The sequence below is a fragment of the Bos grunniens genome, chromosome 22 (genome assembly GCF_055505025.1).
Source record: "Bos grunniens cultivar Pamir isolate PY7600 chromosome 22, Bosgru_T2T1.0, whole genome shotgun sequence".
Taxonomy (NCBI): Eukaryota; Metazoa; Chordata; class Mammalia; order Artiodactyla; family Bovidae; genus Bos; species Bos grunniens.
Genome location: NC_141186.1, coordinates 39181500 through 39199072, shown reverse-complemented (window position 1 = coordinate 39199072; position 17573 = coordinate 39181500). Strand labels below are relative to the sequence as shown.

Below are 17573 nucleotides of genomic sequence, written 5' to 3'. Positions count from 1 at the left end.
AATGTTAAAGCATTGCTTTGCAATAAGATTATATTAATTTTACAAGTAAAAGCATCATAGTATACTTACCATTTCAAGTAGTATACAACGGTGGAAACTTAAAGTGACTTAATTTTGACATAGGTCAAATTATGATCCCATCAATGTGCTAACTGCTCACAGGAAAAACCTAGTCTGACATGAGCAGGTGGTAATACAGGGCTGAGATGTACTCCTTGATATCAGCATTGTAAAGGGGACCAGTTAAGATTTTAAGAGGTTTCAGTGAAGTGGGTCAATGTCATGACATGTCTTTAAAAAAAAGCACCTGGTTAGTAAGTGGCTTTAATAAAGCTCCTTCCGTCTGGTGCATCTTTTGAGCATTGTTCACGGTCAGGTTCTGGAGATCACGCAGGCACCAGGAGAGCACTACTTTAAGAGGTATTTGTAGCAGTTTTCTAACAGTGCATAGGGAGGACCACACAGCTAGTTAGCTCAGGAAAGGATGCCAGCTTGCTAACACACCCTGGGTGCATGCAGGGAAGCCAAGTATAATTTCTAAGGTTGGAAGCCCAGTTCTTAAGGAAAAAAAAAAAAAAACTAAAAGGAAAAAAAACCCTTAAAACACCCTATATATTATATGATCATGTTAAAGATAAATGTATCTTGGCTCCCAAAGACTCGGTGCACTGAAGAAGCTTTCTAATCATGATGATCATTTTAAGCTACGTTGAAAATACATCGCTTTCTGGTTTTGTGAAAAGGGGGCCTGATGCGGACTGACTTGGGACAGGTCCCTGTGCTGATCTTCTGAGGTTTGTGTGCCAGTTCCGGCCCCAATTTGAGAAATGGAAAAGCTAAATCACTCCCTTACAATGAAGTAATCGTCTTCTGTTTTCACAGGAGAGCTGTTCATAGCCCTTGGAGTGTGTGGCTGTGAGAAAAGGAAGCTGAATGCAAAATTAATATGACTGAGAGGGCTCCATGGGGTGGAAAAGCCAAGGTCAGTTACTACACTGCCTCTCAGAGGGTGGTTAGGGTGCCTTATTTTGTGTGGATCTCACATAAAGGAGACCAGAGGCTCCGACAAATGTATGATTTCGACTGCTGAGAAACTTTGAAATGAGTGCCTGATTGACTTTCAGGCACTGCACATTTACACCTATGTAGTAATGTTCTTGTCCTCCTAGAACAAGACCCTTTTATTCTTTCCCAAAGAGGAAAGCTAACGTTCTAGGCTCTACTCATGTACGTTCTATGTCTTACAACATCCAAGGACTTCTTCACTTTTTAACTTCCGAATCTGGGGGTCTGGGGATGGTATTTGCCACTATGCTTGCTCTGATCTGCTTTTGTTGGGGCCTCAATTGAAAGGGACACTGGGAAATGTATGTGTCCAGTTCAGGTGTACATGTGAAGCTGACCAACTTCTGTTCACAAAAGGTTACCTAACAGCTGCTATGTGTCAGGCATGAGGAGGGGACCTGAGGAAGTTTAGGAGCTCAGAATGAACAAGATACACTTCCTGCTTTTCAGTAGCCCACAGTCTTGGTGGTGGATGAACCATAAAGACGTGTGATAAGGGGAATTCCATGGCAGTCCAGTGGTTAGGACTCTGAACTTTCACAGCAGAGGGCGTCGCAGGTTCAATCCCTGGTTGGGGAACTAAGATCCCGCTAGCCAAGCCACATGGTGAGGGAGGAAATAGAGTCACTCTCTACCTTTTACATCCCTGTGTCTTCCCTTTTCCTTACAGCATCTCCCTATTTCTTACTCCATACTCAGAAGCCTGGCTTCTCAGAAAAGGGCAAACAAGTCTTTGTGTACAATTGTGTGCACAGACCAGAAGCTAGTAAGGCTTCATTCTAGTGCATTGTAGCCAATGTGTAGCTAGAATTGTGCACCTAGCTGTAGATCAAGGGAGAACTTTTCAGCACAGGGAGACTGCCCTGCAAGGAGTTTTTGGTGAGATGGTATGGCTTTAGGGAAAGATTTGCTTTTCCTAAAAATGACCATGTAGGAAATGGTGGAAATCAAAACCCTAAGGAAAGATTTTGACCACTGGTTAGAGAAATAGGCTTGTCTTTGGTTCTATGATTGGGAAGAAAAAAGTAAAACACAAAACCTGAGTCCCTAGGACTTTAAGCTCTTAGAAGTGCCATCAGACAGACACCTGCCCAGAGTCCTCGGTGCACACAGCCCCTTTCCCATTTCCTGCTGTGATGCTCCCCAACCTGGGACTTTTGCCTTTTCGGCTTCCAGTTTTGATGCTATTCCTTCTCTTCTCTTCTTGCAAGATACAAGATACCAGATTCAGATCACTCTCAGCCAAACCCAACCCCCATCACACACAACTGATCCATCAACTCAACTATACAACATCTGGAGATCCAGAGGAGTCTGTGGTGTCTGGGAGACTGGGGGTTTCTGTGAGCGAGGAAAGATAATGAAACAGTTATGAACTGGAAAAGGAACTTGGATGTGTGTCTGGAGATAGACAGGGTGATGATAATGATGTCAAACCAGACAAATCTCCTCTCTATCTCTGATATTCAGATATAGACACTCCATGAGGGAAGGGATGAGATCTCCCATCCTTGTTGGCGTGCCAAGAACTCAGCACCATGCCTGGCAGACAGGACGAGCCCAAACAGTTTTTGTTCCCTGTCCTCATTTCCTTCTTATTTCTTGGGAAAGTCTACCTAGAAAGGATAAATGCAGCATCCCCACCTCAATCCCACAAGCCATGGTGACAAAGTGGGCAATGTGTAGGAAACCAAAATGCACAATTAATGTCTCATGCCCCTTTGTTGCTATCTAGTTAGATTTTGGGCAAGATAACTCATGGTCAGCATGTGGTATGTGCTCACAAAATGAACGGTGCTGAGGAGGTCTTGTCTACATCACTGCAGAGTCAAGAGATGCCTGCTCCCTGTGCTTAGAACAGTGGATTAGTAGGTTCTCCTTTTTCTTTCCAGCCAGCTATCCACCTACACATACACTCATACATTTAACAAATACATATTAACTAAACATTTTGTGCCAGACACTTATGGGTATTAAGGATACAGAGACAAGAAGGACCCTTTCCTCACAGAGCTGAATGAAAACATAGGCAGCCTTATTTTGTGCCCTCTTTTGTGGGGTTTGGCAAGATGTGGGAAGGCGAACAGAAGCTTCAATGTGGTCACCACTCCAGCTGCCTATGACAAGCAGTCACCTTCTCCCAGACACTCCAAGTGATGGCTGACTCAGCAGCCACCCAGTCCTTCCTGAGTCAGTGCACAGCGGGGAAGGTGTACAGAACCTGTCCAGCCACCTGTGCTCACCTTTTGACACAAGATTCGATCATGTCACTTGCCATCAGCTTCAGCCGTTGTTCCAGGTGCTTTCCAAACTCTTCTTCGGGCCAGTGCAAGTCCCGAATGAAGGTCTGCAGGGCATCGAGTTTCCAGAACAGATCTTCTGAAGTGCCTGATCCATTACTGGCAGGATAAAAATGAGAAAACAAGAGTCACCCACTGGCTGAGGGTTCTGCAAAAGCTGACACAAGAACAAGGGGGGACTAGAAGGCTTAAGGCAAACAGTGGCTTCCACATACAAAACGACGAGTGTTGGCGTGGAGGTGGGGGCAATCTCCACTGGCAGATTAGAGTTTTACCATACATGACTTAGCAGGCTTGGTTCGGCCAATTATTCCAGACCAGTGAGAAGTCTGAGGACGTGCTGCCCCATCACTCGAACAATGTATGGTAAAAATCAGCCTTCTTTTAATAACCACATTAACACATGTGATGATTCAGATGAAGGCCACGAACCAGGGGGAGAAGTAGGTCTCAACGGATAATAACTACATGGCAACATGCAGTTATTCAAATTCAGGGTTTCATGCATTTCCCCAGTTCCCCTCCAGAGCGGAGGCCTCTTGGAGACTGCACAAGACTTTCAGTTGTAAAAGGACAGTGCTAACAAAGTGGTGAGCGAGGACCCACTTTCTCCCTTGAAGAGCTGGAAAGAAATTAGGGTGACTCAAACCAAGCTGAGTACACCTGGATGCCTTGAATCTGAGATTCTTGCTCAGTTTGGTTATTATTCCAATTTTCATAGACCGGCCCATTGCATGACAGCCCCAGGACAGGGTGGGTTGTGGGGGGAGGTGAGTGGACAAGGAATATTTGCAAAGCTTTAGGGCACAAAACCCGAGCTCCTGTACTGTTGCACCATCTTACCCAGTCCTCGGTACAGATGGAGAAACTGGTCTCGATTCCTTTCTGTACAATGACGTTTAAGACATTTACCTGGGCCAGCGACGGAAAGCCTGCGTACGGGAACTGCTCCACCTCCCGCCCTCTCAACCTTCTCTGGCTGGCTTCCTCTTTTAAAACAATTCCAGTGGGAGTTCTAAGGGGTGGCCACCCCCCACCCCCTTCCTCGCATACCACTAATGCTAACACGGCAATTTATAAAATGTCCAGCATACCATGCATTACCACTTGTTCTGACATCGTCTATAGAAACAGATGAGAGTGGGTGTTTCTATTGTGACAGATGCCAGCTGCATTGAATTAATGCTTCAGAGAGAGAAATATAGCTAGTGCATAAGTGCATACACAGCTACTGCGGGGGTGGGGGGGCCGACTCCCAACATGCCGGGAGGGAGCCCAAGGCCTGCACCAACAGGGTCACGTTTTCAAGGACAGACCAGTCTGAGGTCAGTACGTAGATGTATCTGACACGAAGGAGCAGGTAACATGGAAACACGTCCTTAAAATGAAAGGTGGCAAAGGAGGAAACTGAAATCATGAAAAGATATAGAATCAGGCATTTCCTGGTGGGTGACTGAGAATCTACACCTTCTTTCAAGATACTGTGGTAGGCAGTGTTCAAAAGTGGGGGAATGCATCGTCAAAGTTCGGCCTTCCCCCTATCCCGTCCTAGGCTTGGGAAGAAGAAACCCCAACTTTGTCTAGTCTAAACCCCGTTTTGGAACAGCATGGTTGTATGTTTTAAATCATTAAGTACATATGAATGCAATAATTGGTATTTATTACAACAACATTTTGACACCCATCTGGTTTCAGAGTTTCAAAAAATTCTTCTAGGGTTTTTTTTCTTTTTTCTTTGAAGAGCTTATTATTAAGTTTTGACATGAGGAAAAGAATATTTTCTTTTTATTTTTAAGATAAACTGTTAATGTTAAGGCAATAGCACCAAGATTATTTTGATTGCTGAGCAGTTACCAAAATGTGTTCTCACTCATGCCTTAATTAATTGAACGGAGACCATTATCTGCTTTATTACAATGTCTTGATTCATATCTTTTCAAAAACATGTCACAGAGCATGCACAGAAGGAGGTAAGGGAAGCTTTCAGATATTTATTTTTAAATTTTTTACATATACTACCTAATCTAATTTTTCATATAGTCATCTTAGCATGAATATGATTTATGGTTTTTTTTTTTATTAAGAAGTTTTTTTTCCCTCCCATATACAAATTTTGGAGGTTTTAATTTGTCTTCAAAAGAAAATCAGACACATTGACCAGTTGATTTCTTTGTGAACTTGTGAGCAAATATACGAGTTTTTAAAAAATGTTAGGCAGCTTTGGAGGAGCCAAGTAGAGCAGTCATTCTAAAGTTCTGTTCTCTACCTGGATTACTGCAGAAATAAAAACATGGAGGCCCATCTTGATGAATGCGATTCTGAGATTTCAAAACATCACTGCCAGTTTCAGATCATTTTTTATTCCTTTGATAATAACACTTCCCTTTGAAAATGTGCCAATTTATTCTTTCAAGAAAAAGCTTATCTGGCCTATAATTAGCTGTGGTCTAAGACAAGGATCAAAGGAGGGTGTAGGATCACTAAACCTTCTTTCACTTATTAAATCATGCATGTGGTTCTAATTTAATTTTCCTGAGGGAGGATTTTGGGGTGCTGGATCTTCTTCTTGCTTAGGAAAGAGGGAGAGAAGATTCATTTCCTAGGCTAGAAGAAATGACTTCTCAACCTCCACCCTTCAAACAGCTGGCTTTAAAGGGGTGACCTGGCCTCCACGGCAAAAGCCCGTAAATTGCTGGCATTTGGATGAATACAGAGCAAGGCTCTGCACCGAAGCTACAGACGATATGCCCATCCCCAATTTAACGGCACTGCGTTCTCAGATTCGGAGATCTTCTTGCTACCTAGATCTCAATGCTCCAAATTGTATTATGACCTTGGGATGTACTTTACAGAACAGTTACATTACTAAGGCTTGATCCATTCAGAAATTTTTGTTTAGCCCAGAACATACTGTTACTATATTCTGCCATTTGCTGACACCAGAAATATGCTTTATGGTTTAAACATTATCTAGGAATTTTTTATTAAAAACAAAACAAAACCAAACTAGCTTCTAGATAGGTATGCTTTTCTCTCGGATTTGGATCAAGCCAGAAATGACTGGCCAGCCCAGCAAAGAGGTTTCCTGGACTATTTTTGGGTGATTAATTTCTAAATCATGTCACCTGGATTAGGAAAAAAACAACAACAAAAAAGCAAAACATGGGAAGAAGCCTTTTGCAAAGGAATTCAGGAAGTGAAACACAGTTCTCAAACATTCAGTGGGCGTAAGACAAATTGTTAGTGCGGTATATATAGCCAATGTCTTACAAACACGCTGCATGCCAGAAATAAACAATATTGTCTCTGTATGATCAGCAAAATATGTCTAATTATCCATCTCCATCTCTGTTATATAGGATGTATAGAAATAAACAATACATATCCATGCCAAGATCACTTAAATTTAAATGAGATCTAATGTGAACTGAATACACACTCAGCATCATATATAGCAGCCATCCATGACGGTGCCGAAAAAGTAGGCATTTGTGGGATGCCTAGAGGGATGTTAACTGGTAGATTTGGTACTTTGGGAAGGTTCACATTGGGTAGGTTCACATTGGGTAGATTACTGGTTAAACTCCTGTGGAAGAAACAGACAGAAAGAAAAAATACCATCACAGTGACAATGCAGATGTGGCAGAAGCACGCGACAGTTGTAAATAAACTGGCTAAGTCCACAGAAAGACAACAGTGAAGACTTAAGCAACACACTTCAGAAAGCAGCTTACGGATGGGAGCTGTGGTGTGGCTCAGTTGTTCAGAGAGAAATGATAAAAATTAATGGGAAAAAAATTAACCACAGAGAGACCGAAAAGCGTGGACACTCATGGACACCTATATACAATGATGTTACACGTGTTATTTCAATGCCTGTGTGAGGGGCTTTCAGTTTCCAGATCCACTGCTGTGAGGGTCTGGACCTGTCTCAGACAAAAAACTTTAAGCGGATGGAATTCTTGGCGTTGCTGTGGCGAGGGCTGTAGTGAAGTAGCTGGGACTGATAGAAAGGGTAAAACACTTGGATTTTTTTCACTCTTGTTTATGAGTTATTTTTGATGGAGGCACATTTCTTAAGTCAGAGTAGATACAAGATGGAGCAGGAAATTCACCCACTTGAACCCACACATGATGATAGTGGACAAAACCTGAATCCTTTCCAACCCCTACTTCTGAAGACAGTATGTGCAATGGGGCATCAGGGTTGATGGCAAAGATAAAGGAATTGTGTCAATAGGAATGATTACCTCTGTATAATTTTATAGAACACTTAAAGAAAATGGAGACCTCCCCTCCCAAACTAAGTCTAATTAATGTGGAGAAATGCTTACACTCAAAAAAGGGAAAAGAATCCCAAATTCAGCTCTTAGAGTAAATTCTTTGACCACAAGAGGATTTAAAATGTGGTCTTCTGTTATAAGTAATTACTTCTGAAAGTGAGATAGAGACTGGAGGAAAGGATGACGGGGCCTTGTAGGGGGCTGGGGATATTCTGTTTCTTGATTTGTGTGAGTGTCATTTGAATATTAATCAAGCTTTGTATTTTCTGTAAAAAGTCAAAATTTAAGTTAAAAAGTAATAAACAGTTAAAAATTGTGACCTTGTATCAGGTGTTCTTTTTCAGCAAAGATTGATCAACTGAGGTAATGAGAGAGAGATGGATGGCTTTATGAGTAAAGAAAGGAAGTAAAACAAAATGAGAACTTCAAAGCGAATCAACCACATCTCTTTGGAGGGACTGTGTCATATACTGCTCAACCAGCTGGCATCGTGCGATTCTGTAGTGGCATTTCAAGGGTGTTCCATCCAGCCAAAGTCACTGGCACAGTGGAGCCCAGCCTAACTCTGCATCTGAGAGGAGCCTTCCTGTTTAAGTGGAGTTGACAGCATTTTGGCAAAGAAGTTGAGGTTTTCTTTTTGGATCTTGCAGAAGAAGAGCAAGTTTTGCCAAAGCAGCTCTGCCCCGGGCAAGCTGTATTTGACTAACACAGCTCTTGCAAAGGCTGGAGCTGCCTCTGGGCTTGCTGAGGGGGGCAAGTCTCCTGATAGGTTTGAAATTTTGGACCCCTGAGATAATCTGGACATCTGTCTCCCTCTAGAAATGAGCTGGCCTTTCATAATGGGAATAGAGCCCTGGATGGTAGATGGAGGAACCTAGAATGCAAAATTGCCAGCCCCGCATTCTCTTCCTTAAGGGAAACAGGTGTCTCAAAGGTTTGTCCTTAACACTTGTCATTTGGGGAAAGACAATTACACTTCTCTGCTTGGGACGAAGGGGTGCTTTCGTGGGAATGATCAAGAGCTTAGCTAAAGCTATTAAGAAGAAGGAAAATGGAACTTTGACTTCCATGTTTCTCTGTTTAACTGGGGAATCTGCCTTTGAATTCAGTCCCTGGTGGTTCTCATTCTTAAACACTGCTATGCAATAAAACCGTTGGCGATTTCCACTGAGACATGTGTAAGCCTATATAAGCAAATGTGATCATTAAATGATACACACACTGAATATTGATCAAGGAATTAGAAGATCTTTCGAGATGGCAGCCTGGAAACTTAAAATGTCAATTCTGAGCAAATTAAAAGTAGCTAGGAATGAATAACATACAAATATATGCAACAGCAACTCAATTTAAACATATTAGCAGAGGGTGGGCACACAAATTAGAAATGAGCTTTGTTTTAAACATGAAAAATTTTTAAATACTTAGATTAATCAAAACATATTGTATTGGCAAAATATGACATTTGGCCAGACTGCTGTACTGGACTCATAGAAACATTTTCGTTCTGTGACATATCCTTGTGATCTAGTTTTAAAAGGCTGAAGAAACATGCTTGACATTTCTGATTTTAGCAAAATAACATAGTGTGTTACTAATGTTATTGATAATTCATTTGGATATTAACCATCTAAGAGTCAATTTCAAGCATTATATGTGACTCATATATATGTGAAAGGGGGAATTTTCCTGTAGCACTCAGGTCTACAGGCTCCTGCAGTGGCTGATCGATGACAAATTATTACTTTAGAGGGTTGTTTAGCAACTGCATAGAAACAAGTCCAGCATACTTCTCTGTAAAAATCATAATTGGGTATCTCTGGATAGTGTAAGAAGTGTAAATTGCAATCATAACAACAGATACATGTTAAAATTTGCTATTGTAACAACAGATACATATTAAAAATTAAGACTCATTCATTTTGGGGACTGCTGAATGAGTTTGGGGGCCTTTTCATTTTGGGGACCTTTTTCAGGGTAGCTCCCATTCATGTCAAAGGACTCATCCCTGGAGCACTAAATTAAAATACTCTTAGTTGCTCTCTCTCACAAAAGGATGAAAATTACAAATGTGTGCACATCTCATCATTTCTATGAATGATAGAGTCATTCCTTATTTGTAGGATTAATTTTGGGGCTTTCCTGGTGGCTCAGATGGTAAAGAATCTGTCTGCAATGCAGGAGGCCTGGGTTCGATTCTTGGGTGGAGAAGATCCCCTGGAAAAGGGCATGGCAACACACTCCAGTATTCTTGCCTGGGGAATTCCATGGACAGAGGAGCCTGGTGGGTTAGAGCCCAAGGGATCGCAAAGAGTTGGACACAACTGAGTGACTAGCATACTTATGTCCTGGGCATAGAGGGTATCGTTGGGTCTTCTCTCCAAGTCTTCTGCTTTAGATTTCTGGATGGGGTTAGATTTAAGACACAAAAAGCCTTCCTTTGTATGAACCCTTTGCTGCATGTATACATGTAGTATATCTTGTCTTCTCTGTATGCTCTGAACACTGAAACTTCTCTCCTGGTGTACCCTTAGGTCTAATCCCTACTTTGGTCCATGGGGCACTCTTTGGTATCTTTCTAGAGTTTAGAGGGGGTGTTTCTCAACTTTTTGTTTACTATCACTACCAGCCTTCCCCACAAAAGTAATTTTTTGTGTGTGCATATTGCTCAGACCCAACCAGATTGAAACCTCCATTCAGGGGAATGTATCTCTTTTTTTCAATTTATTTTCCCCATAGTTCTCCTGTGGTACTCTTAACAGTTCTCAGCCTGTAAGTGTTTCTTTTTTTTTTTTTTAACCTGGACTGGCATATTAAGTGTTTCTTAATAAACATCTGTTAATCAATACATGCTTACTGAACACCTGCCCTAGGTCCAGTCTGACGGGTTAGGGAGGTACTGCTGATTAAATGTATATATGGAATGAATATGGAAAATCAGATTTTCTAGAATGTCACTGTTAGAAAGTCTTGGATATTCAAAGTTTCTGTTTTACAAAAGAGGACACTGAGGCTCAAGAAGGTCATTGGATTTGCCCAAGGTCACTTAGCAAGTTATTAGCAGAGTTAAAGAGTTCTGCCTCTTAGTCTAATATTTGTCTATTTCATACTAGGACACCTGCATATTGCTATGGTATCTTTGGTCTGACATTTTATTAAGATATTGACATCTTTAGTAATCTGGGAAAAGACATTATTTTAATACTTTTCACATGTCTACCTCAGGCAGAGAGAGAGAGAGGGCATTTTGAGACATGAGAAACCCAGTTTTTCTAGTGTGCGTGTATCAAGAAGCAGTGTTTAGCTCTACAATTCAGAATCACCCTGACCTGAAAGGGGCAACTGTGAAGCGTGGATTCCTTGTGCTGGTAAATGAGACTGGAGATGATCTGTCAGCGAAAGAGTAGTGCAGAGGGCTTTCTGCAAGCTTTAGATTACACGCTTTCTAAGTTTTCTTCCACATAGGTCAGGATGACATGACCAGCAACAAACCAACTCTTAAAAGCTGGTAGAATGCGGTCCATCTGCTAGGACCAGCAGCTCATACTCCAGGGCCACTGGAAGGGTTCTGAACAACCTGCCCAGCTGTGGGTGGCAGCCCTGTGACGTGTCCTGATGGGAACTCCTGAGAGGGCCATGGTCTCCAGCCAGGCTTGCCCTCGAGAGCCTGACTGACTTCAGCTGTGGTGAGAAGCTATGGGATGACATTTTCCACCAAAGCCTGGAGATTCAAATCACGACCACCATCTGGTCTAATGGATATGGGGATGCAGCTCCTTTTCTCTTCTTGCAGAGATGGAAGCTCACCTTTCTAGAGAAAGGCAGCAACAAGGACCAGTCATTTCACCCTTTCTATCAAATGACTTTACTTGTATGAAAGCCAAATAATGATGCTTTATTTTCTTTTACAGGACCATATTTTGAAGGAAGAAAATCTGAAGGATAGAGAATATTTAAACTCCTTTCTTAGGAACTTTGATATATTGGTAGCATTCCCTTGTCAGAGTTCTGTTTTGCTTTCACATTTTTAATATTTTGTTAATTCTTGAACAATGTGGGGCTTTAGAGGCACTGACTCCTGTGCAGTTAAAAATTCACGTATATGTTTATACTTAGCCCTTGTACCCATGGTTCCTCTTTACCCTCAGTTCCATATCTGTGGATTCAACCAACCTCTGAGCAGAACTGTCATATTTACTACCAGAAAAAAAATCCCTGTATTAGTGGATCTGTGCCATTCAAACCCATGCTGTTCAAGAGTCAACTGTACCAGTTTTTCCTGGAGAAAGTTTTACAATGCATTTCTCAGTCATTTTAGGTATAATCAGGCGCTATAACGATGACGTTTGAAAAGTAGAAGAGCAGAACTATTTGAGTACAAGAATTGTTTGAGAGAAAGGCGGTGGTGTTTGTTTCTGCGTGTGTGCGCGCGCGCATGTGCGTGCTGCAGGATCACGTGACACAATTAGAGAGGACTGAGCACACTACCTAAGCCAGCTTCTTATTTTTGAGCACCCTGATGCAAACCATTCCAAAAAGACCATTTTTCACTCGGGGGAAAAAAAGGATCTCTGCGTCTTTATCAACCCTCTATCCAGCGATCAGATAGAAGTGCATACTTTCTTTTTACACGGTAAGAAGTAGAGCGATTTATTCCTTCTGATCACATAGGTATGCTCTCAATTTTGTACTCCCTTTTATACCCCTTATATGTGCTAGCCATTCTGCAAATCTGTTCTGTGGTATCCACATTCTGTTTACAAATCAGCTAATAAAATGTAGGGTGATTTCAGACAATTTAAATTTAGCTTATGTATTAGCTGGCATTTTCCAATACCTCTACCTACTCTGAAAACCATGTACTATTTAGTATGAATTAAATAAACCAGTCATATTCATGAGCCCACCCACAGCACCGTTTAGGAGAGAAAAAAGCTACTTAAGGAAAAAACACATCCCTATAAACTATTTTTAGGTTATTAGTCACAAATGATCAACTCTTTGCTAATTTTCAGATCTTTAAATTACTGATCTGAGAGTTCATATTTTATTTATTTCTACCCCTTAAAAACACCCTGTGAGAACAGTCCCTGACCAAGACTTCCAATTGTGAAAATGATTCTGAGTCTACTTTTACTTCTGACTGATCACATGTATATTATGGTGCAGAAGGTTTCTGAAGAATTGAACAGGCTAAAAATGACTTCAGGGACGTGATCACAGAGCTTCAGGAAAAACCTCACATACTGAGTACAGACGTTTTTAAAACTTAGTTTTACAGATGAGAAGACACTTACGGAGGTTCAAGCCCCTGCCTTCTGGCTAGTAACTGCAGAACAAGGCCCCTGTCTCGAAGGCCCTTTAAGAAACAGGAACATCCGGATGCCCATCATTTCCTCCCGTGTGTGCTGATGGTAGTAGCCTTCACCATTTAAACCCAAGTAAGTAAATGCTATTTCAAGACCACTGCTATTTTCAAAATGTGAGTATTACTCATTTTAACCTTTTCTTTTTTCACAACCATTCTGCACGGGACAACTGTCTTGATTCGAGTGAGCATTTAAAAAAATACACTCATTCATGCTTTATCATCAAAGGTCCCGTTTCTATTCTCATGAGTTGAAAGTCAGCAGAGCTGTATTAAGAAACTGTTGTAAACCTGAGAATTATAAGCGAAAATTTATATATATATATATATATTTTTGGTACTTGCAAATGAAGAGCTATACTGCCTATTAACCTGCTCAGTAGGGCAAGTCAAGAGACTTCTTATGTGGCTCAGATGTGGAAAGAGGGGGTTGTGGGTTGAAAAAGCTATTTTGCATTGATTCTTTTATGAGTCAGAATCTGATTCAGTGTAATATTAGAAGGGGAGTCTTGATTCAAGAAAACCACTGAAAGACAGGGTGCAAGTCAAGGCTTCCAAGTTGAGAGAAGGCTCCTGAACATCTGTTCTGGCGTGCCTGACAGGGTGCGGTACACACCCCACTTCACTCCATGCTGGGTGCCACATCCCACAGATGTAAAGGACCAAAGGAACAAAATGGTTTTCTTACAGAAAAAAAAAAGAATCTAACAGAGCAAAGCTCTTATCAGGCTTTACTGGAGCTTTTCTAAGCCTATCAGAAAATTCTGTCCCTCAAGAAGTTCTTCAATTCTCCAGAAAAGGCGTGGGGGGAGGGTCTGAGACTGACCCTCTGGCAGCCTTGAGTGACAGCCCTTCTTCCTTGCTGGGAAATGGAGGTGGCACTGAATCTGCCACCCATTTCTAATACGATCTATCTGCCAAGCAGCTATGGCAACTGTCAAAATCACAACCTATGGGATTTCCTGTTCTTGGTCCTATAGGATAGATATCGTACTAGGAAAATAAGTAGTAATTCAGAAAGTTCTAGATTAAGCACAGGCAAACAAGTTTCTGTATTACTATACTCTCCGAGTTTTGAACTACTCCTCTAAGGCTACCCAGGAGACAAGGGTGTTGGGTAGATGAGGAGGGTATGCAGAGTTTCCTAAACATATCTGGCCACAAAGTCCTTTTCTTGAGGCGCATTTCAAAAGCCTAGGCCAAGAAATGACAAACTGGCTCACAGGCCAGTTTCCTGCTTTTGTAAACAAGTTTTAGGGGAATACAGCTACACTTGTTCATTTACTTATTGTCTGTTGCTGCTTTAGCCTACTGCAGAGCGGAGAGCTGATACAGATCGTGTGGCTTGAGAAGCCTAGATATTTACTATCTGGTCTTTCATGAAAAATTTGCTGACTCCTTAGACTCCTATGGAACCCACTTTGGGAAACGTCAATTCCTAAGGGTAAAACCACTAGAGTAAGGTACACAGTACAAATACCACAGGCAGGTTTACATCCCATATAGCTTATCTATCTTGTGCAATAAAACAAAGATTTCATTTCATGAAACATTTCTCAGCCTCTTCCCTGCTCCCCTCCTTGGACAAGGAGGGTATGAGCATCGTAGATGGGAGTAAGGTGTTTGCTCTCTGTCCATGTAAACAATGAACACCATAAGACACCATTAATCCATTTCTGTATGACTCTCCAGCCATTTGCACCCACACTCCGAGAGTATCAAAAGAGGTTTCCTTACTTGACTGGTTCCCATGACTCCCGCTCAAAGCCCCTGTGAATGGATTGTGCAATTGAGGACTCCATCAAATCCACATATCTAACCACAAGTGGGGCAAACAGGTCTTGCAGGTGTCTGTGAAATTTTCCATTGCACAAATTATCTAGAACAGATAAGCAAAAGCTCAGTAAGAATCCACAGTAGCTTTATCAGCATACAATGTTGACGTAGAAAGGACCGTTTTCTCTTTTAAATATACTGCTTCTTAAAAAGCCAGAAAGGAGGAGGAAGAGGACAAGGACAAGAAGGAGGATGGGAAGGAGGAGAAGAAGCAAAGCAAACGGTACATGAATGGCACCATGCTTCAATCTGCGTGGAAGGATAACGGAATTCAAAAACCTTTTACTCATTTGTGTCACTCTCCAGGAAAGGGAAAAAAAGCAAGCCCCCTTAAAGAACAACAAAAGCAAAAAGTGATACTTTTTTTTTTTCCTTTAGGTTTTCTTTGTGCCTGCTCCCTTTTCCCCCTTATGTTACCAGGAAGAAAGAATTCTGTATCCCTTCTTCCCTTCATCATTCTGAGGAGGATGGTCTACTTTATGGCTATGTGGTGCTCTAAGACACTCTGAAACACTTAGGTGTTACTTAGCTTGAAATTGTTTTTCATCTAGGAAGCATCTTTTGATTAAAAATTCAAAATGTGTAGAGCTGAAGTTAATTAGCTTGTTCAAGAGCAAATAAAACACACGGGCATGGGCACCCCTTTCTCACTGAGCTTGGGTTTTTCTGCCTAGTGAGGAGAGGGCTTCCCTGCAACAGGATGCTTGCTGGGAGAAAGGGAATTTTATCAGCTGTAACCTTTTTTTTTTTCTTTAAAGTAATCATAAAACTCGGAAGAGCTGTTTCCAACGTGTAGCCTGCCTGGGATAAACACATTTCAGTCATCAGTTATCTGCACACTACTTAAGAAAGACAAACAGTCAAAGATGATACATACAATCAGTCCGGAGAAAATCATTCAGCAGCTGAAACAGTGGGAAACTGTCCCACGTGTCTGGAGGCTGCACTTCCAACGCTGCATCCATGTCCACTGCAAAGAGTGACAGGAACGTCTCGGCATGTTCCACCATCAAGTCTGACCACCACGCGAAGGCCTTTGAGATGTGGCAGAAAAACAACAGACAAAGAGGTGATGAGCTTTTTGTCTCCGACCTAAGATGTGAAGTCAAGCCCTGGCTGTTAAAGACTGATTGTGCATCCAGCAGGGTTTGGTAATTTTATTGTAAAGAGAACAGCACTTTTGGATATAGCTGGGCCTCTATGTGGTCCAGGGCAATGTTTTTCATGATTCCAGGCCTGCTTTAGAAATCCGCAGCTGTAGAAATGACAGGCACAGAACTTCTGTTCAATTTACAATAACTCAGTACCTTTTGAGTCATGCTCTTTATCGCTCTTGTTGACTAGTTCTTGCTCTAAAGTATTAGAATTTGGGAGTTTCTTCACTGTGTTTATGGGTTTTCTGCTGGTCTAACTTGAAAATTGGTAATTATTATTTATTATCTCTGCGCATCTGGGGCTTAATTGTCTGTGGTTTCATACAAGCTCAGCAACTCACGTTTTCCCTACATGTTAGAAATGTTACTCCTATTTCATACCAAGGCAAAGGAAACCATTGTTGTATTGTCACAAAACTTTTGAGTTGAAATCTCTTTAAGCAGGGAGCCTCTGGTTTTGCATCCTGTCTATAGGAAAGATCAGGCTTTAACCTAGGAGACACTCAGTAAGATTAGGACTTACTTTTCTGAGGGTTGGACACATATGTACATTGAAAACCAAAAATATCAGTGAAGTAACTCATTTTCATGCACATGGGTCCTTGGAAATCATTGTGCAGGGTCTCAGAGGTGACATTCACATCAGATGGGCCAGATGTGAATGCAATTCAAAGGCATGCATGCATGTTGACTAATCATTTCTGGCAGGGAGCATGCAGAATGAGTGGCAGTGTCAACAGGCCCCCCTTTTATCCCCTTTTGCTGATTTCAAAGAGAGCAGAAAAACAAAAACAATTTGCCAGCCCTTTGTATTCCCCTACCTCCCCACCCGGTGCCATAAAGTATTTACATGGGAAACACTTTCCAGAGCATTCATTGAAAAAAAGATGGGAAGGCATTTCAAAACATGAAAGATGATTATGGAAATAATTCCATAAATAAAAGAGTTTGTTCAATGGCCAAGCTCTTCTGTGATCTCTTAGTTATCTGGGGATATTCTAACAGCCACCAGGAGGCAGAACAGGGGTCCACCTCTCTTCTTTCATGAGATTTCATTTTACTTACTTCTCCTTTATCAACATGTGGCTGGTTTGCAAATTAAATGGAAAAAATCAAGTCATGGACCATTCTGCAAGGGCAGCTTGGCTGGAAATAAGACACCTGCTGTTTCCATTTTAACTTACAGTAAAACCTCAGTGATTCAGAGTAAGGGAAGAGAAGAGATGCTAGTCTGTCAGCAAAACACCTCAATTACTGGGCTTTCTAAAAAAGAACGATCATTTAGCCGCTTTTCAAAGCAGTGTATACATGGGAGCCCAAGTACAATGTATTCATTGATTGGCTATCGCTAAGCGTATGGTAAACTTAAAAGTATTTTTAAAATTTCAAATAATTGTAGATAAATGACCTATAAATTGAAGTAAAAGAGATGGGAGCTTTAATTTCATAGATCCTGGGATAAAACTTGGAAGAAAAGCCTTTAGAATTTCTAGAGAAAGTTGAGATGGTGTCAAACATTTTACTGAAGAGAAATTAAAAGAGCCACATCTGAAGTTGAGTTGTCACA

General features: G+C 41.4%; 1 protein-coding gene across 15 annotated transcripts in view; it reads right to left on the bottom strand.

Annotated features, from left to right (window-relative positions):
• Window positions 1–17573, bottom strand: part of CADPS (calcium dependent secretion activator) — a 471095-nt gene that overhangs the window by 79220 nt on the left and 374302 nt on the right. For 8 of the 15 annotated variants that reach the window (XM_086367063.1, XM_086367064.1, XM_086367065.1 and 5 more), the window contains 4 exons: window positions 15730–15886; window positions 14754–14895; window positions 6805–6951; window positions 3309–3464 (listed from right to left, as the gene is read on the bottom strand). In XM_086367063.1, the coding sequence (XP_086223189.1) occupies window positions 3309–3464; window positions 6805–6951; window positions 14754–14895; window positions 15730–15886 (602 nt within the window). The remainder of the gene's footprint in view (window positions 1–3308; window positions 3465–6804; window positions 6952–14753; window positions 14896–15729; window positions 15887–17573) is intronic. The other 7 variants (XM_086367067.1, XM_086367069.1, XM_086367072.1 and 4 more) reach the window with 1 other exon arrangement.